Source organism: Hirundo rustica, chromosome 14, assembly GCF_015227805.2.
Source record: "Hirundo rustica isolate bHirRus1 chromosome 14, bHirRus1.pri.v3, whole genome shotgun sequence".
Lineage (NCBI taxonomy): Eukaryota > Metazoa > Chordata > Aves > Passeriformes > Hirundinidae > Hirundo > Hirundo rustica.
The window spans coordinates 15772068-15784337 of record NC_053463.1 but is presented as its reverse complement, the minus strand read 5'-3'; the positions used below and the strand labels follow the sequence as shown (position 1 = coordinate 15784337).

General features: G+C 60.5%; 2 protein-coding genes across 4 annotated transcripts; both read left to right on the top strand.

Annotated features, from left to right (window-relative positions):
- Window positions 1-5504: 5504 nt before the first annotated feature.
- On the top strand, window positions 5505-9796 carry APBB3 (amyloid beta precursor protein binding family B member 3). 2 transcript variants are annotated; one of them, XM_058422466.1, is made up of 13 exons: window positions 5505-5600; window positions 6515-6705; window positions 7028-7104; window positions 7357-7414; window positions 7596-7736; window positions 8057-8184; window positions 8257-8307; window positions 8390-8504; window positions 8591-8678; window positions 8820-8903; window positions 9051-9166; window positions 9329-9475; window positions 9575-9796. In XM_058422466.1, exons 1-13 carry the CDS (start codon window positions 5552-5554, stop codon window positions 9794-9796), a joined length of 1467 nt encoding a protein of 488 aa, XP_058278449.1. In that variant the 5' UTR covers window positions 5505-5551. The 2 variants fall into 2 exon arrangements, with proteins under 2 accessions (XP_058278449.1, XP_058278448.1); XM_058422465.1 differs by having other exon boundaries at window positions 9293-9475.
- Window positions 9797-9901: 105 nt separating this feature from the next.
- SRA1 (steroid receptor RNA activator 1) lies at window positions 9902-11678 on the top strand. Of its 2 annotated transcripts, XM_058422469.1 has the most exons (6): window positions 9902-10000; window positions 10240-10365; window positions 10581-10795; window positions 10973-11081; window positions 11187-11308; window positions 11357-11678. In XM_058422469.1, exons 1-6 carry the CDS (start codon window positions 9976-9978, stop codon window positions 11474-11476), a joined length of 717 nt encoding a protein of 238 aa, XP_058278452.1. In that variant the 5' UTR covers window positions 9902-9975; the 3' UTR covers window positions 11477-11678. The 2 variants fall into 2 exon arrangements, with proteins under 2 accessions (XP_058278452.1, XP_058278451.1); XM_058422468.1 differs by having other exon boundaries at window positions 11187-11678.
- Window positions 11679-12270: the final 592 nt, after the last annotated feature.

Below are 12270 nucleotides of genomic sequence, written 5' to 3'. Positions count from 1 at the left end.
GAGCGGGCAGAGCTTGGCGGGACGGCGGCCGGATTGAAAGGGCGGCTGTGATTGGGCGAGGCGGAGAAAGGCGGGCCGGGATTGGCGGGGCCGGGCGCTGCCGCTGTCCGGGGTGGGCGGGGCTTGGAGCTGTGGGGAGCGGCCGCGGGGAGCCGGAGGGGCTCGGGAGGGGCGGCGAGGGCCGAGGGGCGAGGCCGGGAGCCCTCCTGTGGGTCCGGGTACGTCCAGGCGAGGCCAGGAAAGGGTCGGAAAAACAAGGCATGGAACAGGCGGGCAAATGAGGGATTAGTGCAGCAAGGCAAGGGAAGGAGATCAAGACATGGGAGGAGAAGGCAAGGACGGGCTAGGCGAGAGAAGGGAATGGTGGACAAAGCAAGTGAGAGCTTTGTGAGGCAAGGCCAGGGAGGGGTGGGGAGGAAACGGCAAGTGAGGCATAATCAGTGGAAGCACAAGGTACATAAGGCAATGCAAGGGCGTGGTTGAAAGGCAAGGGAAGGCAGCGCAAGGGAGCGGCACAGGCTTGGGGCAGAGCGGCTGGAAAGCTGCCCTGTTGGAAAAGGCCCTGGGAGTGCTGGTTCACGGGGGCTGAACATGAGCCAGAGCGTGCCCCAGAGCGTCGGGAGGCCAAGGGCATCGGGTCTGTACCTGCTGTAGGGTAACCAGCAGGACCAGGCCGGTGACTGGTCCGGGGTGAGACCGCACCTCGAGTGCCGCATCCATTTCTGAGCCCGTCACGACAAGAAAGCCTTTGAGGGGCTGTTGGAATATCCACAGAGAGGAATGCAGCTGGAGAAGGGTCTGCAGTGTCAGTCCTCTGAGGAGCAGCTGGGGGAGCTCAGATTGGAGAAGAAGAGACTCAGGGTGGAGAAGAGATGACTTCTTGCTGTCTTCAACTCCCTGAGAGGAGGGTGGAGATCTGACTCTTCTCCCAGGGAACAAGGGACAGGATAAGGAAATGGCCTCAAGCTGCACCAGTGGAGATTCAAGTAGGACATTAAGAAGAATTCTTTTCATGGAAAGGATGGATAGGCTCTGGAACAGGCTGCCCAGGGCAGGGGTGAAATCACCATCTCTGGAACTGTGCACAAAACATCGGGACCCAGCACTCAGTGCTCCAGTGTTGTTGACAAGGTGGTGACTGGTTACAGGTTGGACTCGATTTTGGAGGCATTTTTCAGCCTTAATGATTGCATGATAAAACAGGCAAAGATGAGCATTGAAAACCACCTGTGCTCATGTTTTTCATTTAGAATGTTTAATTACATTTTTAGACACTAATTTCTGTTTGCAGTTACACTTTTCTAAAAGTTGTGCATGTCAGCCTTAGGCTGTTGAAATAAAAGCTTCCACCAGGGTTAAAAGTGGGAGCACGGGTAGTAAATATGAATTGAACCTTTTTAGTAAATGAAGCATCTACTTTCATCATTAAAATGAAAACAAACCCAGATTTTGTTGTTGTTTTTTGATGGCTCTGGTAATAACCAAAAAAAAAAAAAAAGGAACAAACTTAGTGCAACACAAAATATGAAACTGTGCAGTGATTTCTGACATTGCCTCAGTGGGCTGATTAACTGTTTGGAAATTCTTAAACATGCAGAAATGTAGGATTATCTGTGTTTTACCTTCACATTAAGGCCAGTGGAGCTTCCCCTTCATAAACTGCTGAATATAAGTATATTGCATAGTCAACTTAGAAAATTAAAATTAAATAGTCCCCTTATTAAAAATTAAGAAACAACCAAGCACTAATTCTTATCTGGTTTAAATGAAGAAAAAAGATATTTCTGTAGCTGAAGTTTGATGCTGATGCAACATTTCCCCCATATATTTATACAGCTTAAGGTTTATATCTTTCCTTGTGATGCTTTTTAGCACGTACCTCAAGTCTTTACTCATCATAACTATTAGGTGGTGGAACTAATAAAAAAGAGAGCAGTGCTGCTGCAATGGAGGTAGTTTAGATTTTAATTTAAAGCAGTCAAAATGTGCTTAGAACCTCTTGATATAATTTCACATCACTAGAAGGAATCCTGTGAATTAGCAAAGGAAAGCAGCCAAACTGGTGCTGGTAGTCCAGTGGTTAAAGAGCTGCAAAGTTCTGATTTTGCATTGTTAGTTCCTCCTCTAACACTGCAGCTAAAGCTGTTTGGTGGCCTGAGGTGCTGGCTCTGGGTACCACCAGAACTGCCTCCAAGAAATTAGATGAAGCAAGAGCAGCATTTACTAACACTCAACATTTAAGGAGCTGATTTTAAGTTCCTTTGAGAAGTACTGGTTCCTCGTATTAATTGTTTGTGTTCCAGAGTGTGTGTGTCTGTGTGTGTGTGTCAAACTTGGCAGGGAATTGATTTCCTCACCCTCAATCCCCACCCCCAGACTCTCCAAGATGAATTAGAAGTGGGTGACAGCAAAATTTGAATGTGTTATCTGAGTGTGTGTGAAGCAGCTTAAGAAATTGAAGCTATAGATACTTCTGCACTCTGTATTACAAGAGAGGTGTGAAATGATCAGAGGATATTTTCTTAAAAAAACTTACAGAAGAGGCAGTGCTCCAGATACGGGATGGAACTGCATGTACCAATTAAACCCACAGTGCCAATAGCTCACAGCAGCTCTGCAAACCAGTGCTGTTTACAGGAGCCAGGCAGTAAAACAGGGGGGAAAGAAGGTTTCTTGGAATTACAGTTTCAAATGTCATACTCTGGTTTTTTTTTTTTTTCTGCTTATCAAAGTCTTGATTCCATAGATTTAGGGGGTCGATTTGAACCTGTCTTAGTTCATCTCGTGGCCTCTTCCTTTCGTCTCTGCTTAAATTGCAGAGCTGAGGTGGAATAAGTGATGGTGGAAGCACAGAAACAGCTTAAACTGTTTTTTTCTGCCAGGTGGGGTGTTGGGACAGGGATATTTGATAACTACAGATAACTGAATCTGGGCTGCATAGCATGATCTTGGTTTACCCACAGCTGGGAGGAAGGTAGTGGAAAAGTATAATTGCTGCCTAATATTTCACTTGATTTCTTTTATGAGGGGTTTTCATAACCTGAAAATTATTGATCTGTCACAACAGAAACCTCCTTCTTCATAGTGAATGAAGACATGCACCAGAAAAATTACCTGACGGGAAGTGGATATTTTCTTTGAAGGAGATTCTGTCTTTTGTCTCAGGAGCGGTGCAGAGAGAAACCTGGTATGTTCATCCCCTGGAAATACGGCATATACTAAAGATCTGGTCAGGAATCAAGTTATCTGTTTTGTTATATTAGGTAAAACTGAGAGATCTTTGTTATCTTAGGTAAAACTGACCTGCTGAGATCTGAACCTGATTTCAGCTGTGGAGTGTTTGCATGACATGTGATGAGCCTCTTTAGGAGCCTTTCGATCTGCAGTTGACAGATCTGAGAACCCAGACTGCTCCAAGGAAGCCTGTGAGTGTTTTTTTCTCTTTTTGAGGGAAGTGTCAGAGGGGCTGAGAGATCCCCCTTATATTGTGAAGAGATCTAGCTGATGATTGTACTGGGAAGATAAAATTCAATCTTAAAAAGGAGAAATCCTATTCCTGTTCTCCAAGAAGAAGAGAGTTTTGGTTTCTAACCCAGCACCAAAAATGACACTTGCCACTCTACTTCTACTTCAAGCACAAATCAAACCAAACCCAGATCTCTCATTTTTCAGGGCCAACACCAGAGAATTATGAGTTTTAGAATTACAATATATCTCATACCTTTCCCTGAAAAGTATAATGGGTGTAGGCTTTCCTTATCCTTACACTTTCCTTATCCTTTTCCTCTTGTGAACCACCAAAATCTTCCCCCAGCCTCACCCAGGCAGCTCTGAACAGGAGATACGGTTTAGTGATGGTCTGGGACAGCCTGCAGTGCTGAAACATTCTGCTGAGGCAGCCAAGCGAATCTACCACTGCCTACACACCACCAGAACATTTTCTTTTTTCTTTCTGTCTTCCTATGCTTTTTCCTCCCCTAGTCTCTCCCTCTCCCCTTCCCAGGAAACATCCCATATGTTTCATACAATCCATAGGTTCTGCTCTGCGCCATCCCCACATTCTCCTCCCTTGCTGTAAGTCTTGTATCACCAGGGCCATCATTACCCTTAAGCTTCATGACATTGCCAGGAGAGAGTTGCCTTCACTTTGGGAGGGCTTGGATGGGCCAGAAGAGGAGGAGGGACAGCTTGTGTTGGGGTTGTTGCCTCCCATCTGATCAGCTGAGTGTGGTTTTTGCAAGTGAAGCCTGTGTTGAGATAAGGACAAGGAGAGATGTGCAGCAGAGGAGACCAGAGCACCGCAATAAACTTCTTCCTGGTAGGAGGGAGCTCAGTCCTGGACACTGGAAAAGACGGAAGTCTGGGGAAGGCAGAAGTGAAGGTGAGACCTGTGACCCCTCAGACACATCTGAGCACAGGGAGCCACGAGTCTCCCCTGCTCTGCTCTGTGAGGTTGGGTTGTGTTAGGCAAATAATATCCCAAGGACACAGTGCTTGAATCAAATGTTAGAAATCTGACTAGCTCTGGACCGATGCAGAAGAAAAAGCCTGTATCCAAAAGAGCAGCTGCCACCAGGAGAGAGAAATTATTGTGGACAGCTGCAAAGTTGAATTACGGAGCTGGTAGTGTTCTCAGGCCAGGTGAACAAGATTAAAATGCAAAAAGGAGAGGAGGGTGTCTCATAAAAACAGGCGCATGTTATCCCATGGAATGCATGAATGAGGCCAAGCAAAGAGGCAGTCTGTCACTGAAAGAGAGGGACCAAGCATGGGAAATTCATTTTGTGCTTCCAAAAACTGCTCTGAAGAGGAAAAGGTGAAGACGCCATGATGGGCTGCCTGGACAAGTCGCCTATAGAATATTCATCTTGGAATATTTCATCGGGCACCTGTAGCTTGGAAGGACTTTTTCCTGAGTAGTACTCGAAGAGCTCCATGGGGAATTCAGGTGTACAACAAATGTCTCCAGAGCTTCTGTCCCTGTGTACTGAGAATTAGCCAGGATAGAACGGAAAAAAAGTCTCAAAGGGGAGAGGCAAAGCTCTTGGCTCCTGGTGAGAAGGGAGAGGTAACCAGCACGAACATTTGTGTGCCTTCAGCACTGACTGGTGGAGGCTGGACCCAGGCAGAGGGGAATGGGCAGATCTGGGCATGAATGGAGAATGAACATGGGATAAGCGTGGGCGGAGAGGAATGATGGTGATCTGCGGGGACAGAGAAGGGGATGGAGGAACCCTAAGAGTGGACGGAGGGAAAGGGAACGAACCTGAGGAGGGCACGGCGGGGCTGACCCGGCTCTGCTGTCTATCGCACTCAGAAACCCTTCCAGCCCCAGAAGCCCCTTCCCTCCCCAGGATCCTATCTTCTGCCCCGAGGCACTCCCCGCCCCTTCCCCGGCTCGGTCCAGGCCATCCCCCGCGCCCCCCCGGCTCCGCGCAGCCCCCGCCCCCGGCCCGCCCCGGGCCCGCCCCTCCCGCCGCAGCGGCGGCGGCTCCGGGCCTGGGCAGGCGGCGGCGGGAGCGCCGTGCCGGGCCGGGCGGGCGGCGGGGCCATGCTGGGCAAGGACTACATGCTGGCCATCGTCCTGGTCAACTGCGACGGTCAGCGGGCGGGCGGGGCGGGCACGGCCACGGCCTGCGGGCTCAGGGGCGGGTTGCACAACCGGGGATGAGTTGCGGGGCCGGGCTGGGGTTGCGGGGCCGGGCTGGGGTTGCGGGGTCGATGCCGAGCCGCGGAGCCGGGTCCCGCGGGCGGGAGCGGCGGCCGCGCCCGGCGCTGTCCGCGGTGCTGATCGGGGCTCCTGGCGCCCGGCCCGGGCCGGCCCCGCCGCTCCCCGCCCCGCCAAGGTCGCCGGGAGCCCACCCTCCGCCTCCGGGGCCACCTCCATATCCGGGTCTCCCCACCCCCGGAGCACCCCCATCCTCCCACCCCCGGGACCCCCATCCCCCGGGAAGCCCGCCCGGCCCCACAGCCCGGCCGGTCGGAGCGCGCCGCCCCCGCGGGCCCGGGCTCGCCCCGGCCGCGCTGCGCCACGGCTCCAGTCGGTGCCCGCGCAGGGCTGGGGCTGCGGGGGCCGCGGCTACCGCACCCTCCGCCTGCAGCCCCCGGGGTACAATTCTCTGCCCGGACCCCGGCGTCTGCCCCGGCCCCTTTCTCCGCCGAGGGCGGGGGACCACTGGGCTGGCTGCCACAGGCCAAGCGTGGGCCTGGGTGCCCTGCAAGGTTCCAGCCTGGCAGGCCCAGGCTGCCCCTGCCCTCTGTGCCCTGCCGGGGTCCCGCTGTCGCCCTGGGAGCCAGCGAGGCAGTTCCCTGCACTGGGGTCTGCCAGCGCTGCAGCCTTGCTGGCATCCTGCCACGTTCCCTCGCCAGGCTTCTCTCCTGGCCCATGTGCCCAGCCACGCACCCAGAGGCCACCACAGGTCCTTTTCACCGCTGGGCAAAGCTGTTGGCTCCTCAGGGTGACTGGGGCCTCTTCCTCCCCATTCTGTACCTCACACACTCTCTCTCTGCACAGACAACCTCTGGAGCGACCAGAGCCTGGAGACAGACCCTGACCTCCCCCCAAGCTGGAGGAAAATCTGTGACTCTCTGGGTACCTATTACTGGCATGTGCCAACAGGCACGACACAGTGGCAGCACCCTGCATGCACCACCGGCCCAGGAGGGCACCCGGAGGCTGATGGAGAGGAAACACTCCAGGGAAGGGTAGGGAATGTGGGCAGGGGTGTGAGGGCTGGCGTTGGGTTGCACCCCTGGCAGAATCCTGCTGAAGGGCCCTCTGGGCATGCTGGTCCAGCCTCCCCTTGAGCACCCTGTCTGTGTGAGCCTGAAGTCCTGCTCAGCCCACTCCTGTCTGGGGTTAAGCCCTTTGAAAGGCTCCAGCAGGCCCCTTCCTGGGACTCATCCGAGTTGGACTTGACTACCCAAGATGCTCACAAGCTTGTTGCTGTCCTGGGAGGGAGGGCTCCTACCTGGTGCCTCCCGATGCCTCTCTTACGGCTGTCACCCCCTTGCTCCTCTCTCCCAGGAATGCCAGGGCCCTGCAGCGAAGCACTCGGCAAAGGACCGGCCCATTCCCAGCCCCATGGCTTCGCTGTCCCGGAGGTAGGGCTATCCTTGTGCTTTGCTGGTTTGTTTGTGGGGTACCATTGATCCTTGACCAGAACTGGGTGCTGGGGTGCTCCCCCCCCAGAGCAGCCCCCCTGCTGAAACCAACAGGGCCATGCTGGGCACGTCCACAGATGCTTCCCAGCTGGTGGCATGGGGGTCTGCTGGTTCCAGGGCATCCTGATTCTTCCCTGGGTGCCCCAAGAGCATGCAGAGGGACCTTCCCCTCACTGCCCCATCCCTCTGCAGGCACTCACTGTCCTGGCACGGAGATGACTTCCAGCACAGTGCAGAGCCCGGCTCCAAGGTACCGCACCCGCCAGCTCCACTGCCGCATCGTGGGCTGTGCTGGCAGAAGAGGAGGAGGGTGGCAGCTGGCAGGGAAGTGGATGGCAGCCAGAGCAGGGGTGACCACTCTGGCACAGTGAGGGGTGCGGGACAGTGGTGGCCGTGCCAGTGGCACTGAAGCCCCTCGTGTCTCTGCTCAGTGCTTTGCTGTGCGCTCTCTGGGCTGGGTGGAGATCCCCGAGGAGGACCTGGCACCTGGCAAGAGCAGCATCGCTGTCAACAACTGCATCCAGCAGCTCTCCAACAGCAAGGGCCAGGGCTCTGCGGAGAACCAGGGTGAGGTAAGAGCCTGGGATGGCGCTGCCAGGCAGGGGCCACCCTAGGGCCGCTGTTGCTGAGGCTGGAGGGGAGCAGGAGGTAGAGAGTCAACTCCCTGCACAGGGCATCCATCCACTGCTTCCAGGTGTAGAGCAGGTGGGTCTGACAGGGCTGTTCCTTGGGAACAATGCCTGGGTGGGTCCCCACACATGGGAATGGTAGCTGGGAAGGGCAGCAGAGGAACAGGCTCCACAGGGGTGGAGAAGGCTGCTGGGGAAGGGGTTTGCGTGCTGGGGGTGCCCAGGCTGTCTGCCAGGCTGAGAGAACCACTGCCCCTCTGCAGGGCCAGGACCTAGTGATGATTCTGAAGAAGGACACCATGAGCCTGGTGGACCCCCTCGACCGCAGCCTCATCCACCGCCAGCCCATCCTCAACATCCGCGTCTGGGGGGTTGGCTGCAACAACGGCAGGTGCCAGGGGCGAGGGTGGAGCTAGGGCCCAGGGGGGTGGCTCTGCCCACTTTGGGGGAGGCACCCCAGCAGTGACCTGTCCCCTCTCCTCCCTTCTGACTGCCACCACGGCTGCAGGGACAGGTAAGGGGGCACAGGCCTGGGGGGCAGTACAGGAAGGGGGCTGCCTCTGTCGGGGTCTCACTGCCTAACCGTGGCCTTGCAGAGACTTTGCCTTTGTGGCAAGCGACAAGGACACCTGTGTCCTCAAGTGTCACGTCTTCCACTGCAACGTACCTGCCAAGGGCATCGCCAAGGCTCTGCATGAGATGTGCTCCAAGGTGGGATGCAGGGGCCCCGGTGGGAGTGAGCATGGCCTGGGGATCTCGGGGGTGAGTGGAGGCTCCGGGAGCCCGGTCTCTTGCAGATCGTGGCCGAGCGAGCTGTAGCGAGCAGCAGGCTGCCCCGCGCCGCCACCCTGGAGCCCATCTCTGCTGAGGATCTGCCACTGCAAGGTACTGATGGCTGCTCCCCCTGCCCAGAGACCCCCCTTGGAGCCAGAGCCCTCCGGCTTGTCCGGCTGTTTCCCCGGGGTCCTTGGGGATGGGGGGACACAGCGGGGGACACAGGGGTAGCACCACCTCTCCCGATGACAGTGGACATCCTAGAAGCGGTGAGGCAGTCAATGCAGACCTACGAGGCGCTCTACATCGGCAGCCTGCCCGTGCCCAGGGCCATGGGTAAGCGCCGCTGCTGCCCCGCAGCTGGGGGACGCCCAGGAAACCCGGCGTGTGCCGTGGGGCGGCCGGGCAGCCGTGCCCTGGCGCCGGGCGGCCCCTGCCCGCACCACGCCCGCAGCCCATGGAATGGGGTGTCCCTCTCCCCAGGGATGGATGTGCTGAACGAGGCCATCGAGAAGCTGACGAGGCGCCCTGGGCGGGAGAACTGGACGCCCTCCCTCATCTACGTGTCCGACACGGCCATGAGGGTGCACCCGGCGCAGGTGGGGAGGGGACGGGGGGCTGCGGCCGGAGCGGGCAGGGCGCTGCCCCCGGCAGAGCGCAGCCGGGGGGCGGCAGGGCTGCCCGGGCGGCGGCCAGGGGTGGATGGGCCCGCGGGGTCCCCGCAGGAGCCCGAGGAGGCGGCGCACATCTGGGAATGCCAGGTGCGGTACGTGACCTTCCTGGGGGTGGGCCGGGACGCGCACACCTTCGCGCTCATCGTGGACACGGGGCGACGCTTCCAGTGCGCGGCCTTCTGGTGCGAGCCCGACGCCGGCACCATCTCGGAGGCAGTGCAGGCCGCCTGCATGGTGAGCACCGCCGGCACCGCGGCTGGAGGCGCCCAGCCCCGAGGACGGGGGGGACCCCGGTGTCGAGTCCCCCCCGCGCTGCCTCTCGCGTCCCCGCAGGTGCAGTACCAGAAGTGCCTCGTGGCCGCCGCGCCGGGGGCGAAGGCGAAGAGCGCGGCCGGCCGGGGCCGGGCCGGGCCGGCGGCCGCGGGGGACGCTGCCCGCGGGGCGGCCAAGGCCGGGGGGAGCGGCGGCGGGGCGGGGGCCGGGGCCCGCAAGCGGGGACTCTTCTCCTTCCTGGAGGTGTTCCGCCTCCGGCGGGCCCTCCTGCACAGCCCGTAGCGGGCCGGGCCGGGGCGGGGCCGGGGCTGGAGCCGCCGGGGAGGAGCCCTCGGCCCCAACCCCGACCCCGGCCCCGGCCCCGGCCCCGAGCGCGGCCCCCGGAGGGGCGGGGACAGGCCCGGCCCCGCCCCTCCCGTCTCACGAGCCGGAAGGGGCGGGGCCGTGCGTGACGTGGCGGGATGGCGGAGTCCTACGTGAAGCCGGGTGAGGGGGCGCGGGGCGCGCGCGGCACTTCCGGTGCGGGGGGGGGGGTCCCGGTCCCGGGACACTGCGGGATTGCGGGGCCGCGGCCGGCGATCGGCTCCTCCGGGGGTCCGTGGGCGGGGGAACGCCGGGGCCGTACCGGCTGTGGGGAGCGCCGGGAGGGACGTGCCGGGGGGGACCCGCCTGGCGCGGGGGCTCCTCGGGCTCCGCCGGTCTCACCGCGCCCTTGGCTGCCGCAGGGAACCGGGAGCGCGGCTGGAACGACCCCCCCCAGTTCTCGTACGGGCTGCAGGCGCAAGCCGGGGGCTCCCGCCGGACCCCGCTCACCCGCCGCGCCCCCGCCCCGCCCGCGGGGGCACCCCCAGGTCAGCACCGCGGAGCCTCCGCCACTCCCTCACCCTGCCCGGCCAGGCCCGGCGCAGCCCCGGGGCCGCTCCCTGCCGGGATCCGCGGGGAACCGCGGCCCGGCTCCCACAGCCGCGGTGCCGGGAGCGGCGGAGCCGGGGCGCCGCGCCCCCCTCCTGCGGAGCCCGGCGCCAGCCGGCTCCGAGCTGACGGGCTGGGCGCCTCTGCCCTGCAGGTGCCCCCGCGGACCCGCCCAGTGCCCCCGCCGACCCCACAGCGCCGCCCCCCCGGGCGCTGGGGCCGCCCCCGCTGGGTTCTGTCGGCGCTGCCCCGCGGGCCGAGGGCCGGCCGAGCGCGGCGTGCTCCGAGCGGGAGGAGTGCAGCGTGTCCGCAGACACCGTCCTTGCCCCGCTGCGGGCAGCCCTGGACGCCTGCCGGGCCACGGTGCAGGTGAGGCTGCGGCCCCTCCCGCCACCTCTGACCCCGCGGGGCGGGAGGGACGGCAGCCGGGCAGGAGCTGCGGGTTTCCAGGAGACCTGAGGGGGGAAGAGAGCCGCCCCTGCCCCCAGGCTCCCCAGAGCTGGTGGGGGCACATCTCTCTCACTCGCAGCTCGCCTCTGCTTCCAGAAACAAGTGTGCAATGATATCGGGCGGCGGCTGACAGTGCTGGAGGACGCGTGGGCTCAGGGGAAGCTGTCGGCGCCAGTGAGGAAGAGGATGAGCCTCCTGGTGCAAGGTATGGGGTGAAGGGGGCTGCAGCCGCAGCAGCAGCAGTCCCTGGGCAGAGGCACCCGCGGGATGGTGGAGCCTGCGCCCCTAATGGGGTGCCCGGTCCTGGCAGAGCTTCAGCAGCAGCACTGGGATGCAGCTGATGAGATCCACCGCTCGCTTATGGTGGACCACGTGAACGAGGTGAGCCAGTGGATGGTGGGTGTCAAGCGCCTCATCGCTGAGACCCGGGACCTGCCCACCGGAGAGACGGAGGGCAGCGCTGACACCGAGCCCCGGGACCCGCCCACCGGAGAGACGGTGGGCAGCGCTGACACCGAGCCCCGGGACCCGCCCACCGGAGAGACGGAGGGCAGCGCTGACACCGAGCCCGCGACCGAACCGAAGCAGGAGGGGCCCTGACACCAGGGACGGGGCTGCGGACTGTGAGCGGGACAGCCCCTGCCCAGGGCCACCGGCAGGAACAGGGCCCCTGCAGCTGGAGGGAGTCTGGGCACCCCCTCCGCCTCCCAATCCTCATCCAGGAAAAGGGGATTTTAATCATTGCGACATTTTAGTGGCGATTCATTATGTTTAATAAACAGCACCAACCTGCCCCCTCCTACAGCGTCCCCTGAGGTTTCTGGCACTGACAGGTCCTGGGCTCCCAGGGTTGGCAGGAGATGGGATCGCTGGGTGAGGCCCTGGCTGCTTCATCAGGCTTGGCCTTGGGGCTCTGGCCAACAGGATGTCAAAGGAAGAATTACCAGCATCTGGCTGGAGCAGGCGGAACTGCATGTCCGTGCTGCTCTAGCTGGCAAAGCGTGGCCCCTCATCTGGCAGTGGGGGGCCTACAACAGCCCCAGAGCGCAGTCCTGCTGCAGGAGGGGTCTCGGCTGGCTGGGGAGGCAGACGTGCCAACAGCCCCTGGCATGGCCAGGGTTGGTGCTGCAGCCACAGCCCTGGCTCCCAGCCGGAACAGCTCAGAGCTGAGTCTGGAACCCACGAGGCGTGGGTGACACCTCAGGGAGAGACACCTGCCCAGTAAGGTGTTAACTGCGCTGTTCTCCATGGCCTCACCAGCTGCCTCCACCAGAGCTGGGGACAGACCCCCAGGCCCTCACCACCCCCACCTGCAGTGTCACCCTCTGCACCCTCCTGGTGCTGCTCACTTCCCCTCCCTGGGGCGAGGACCCCGCTGAGCCCTGACAAAGACA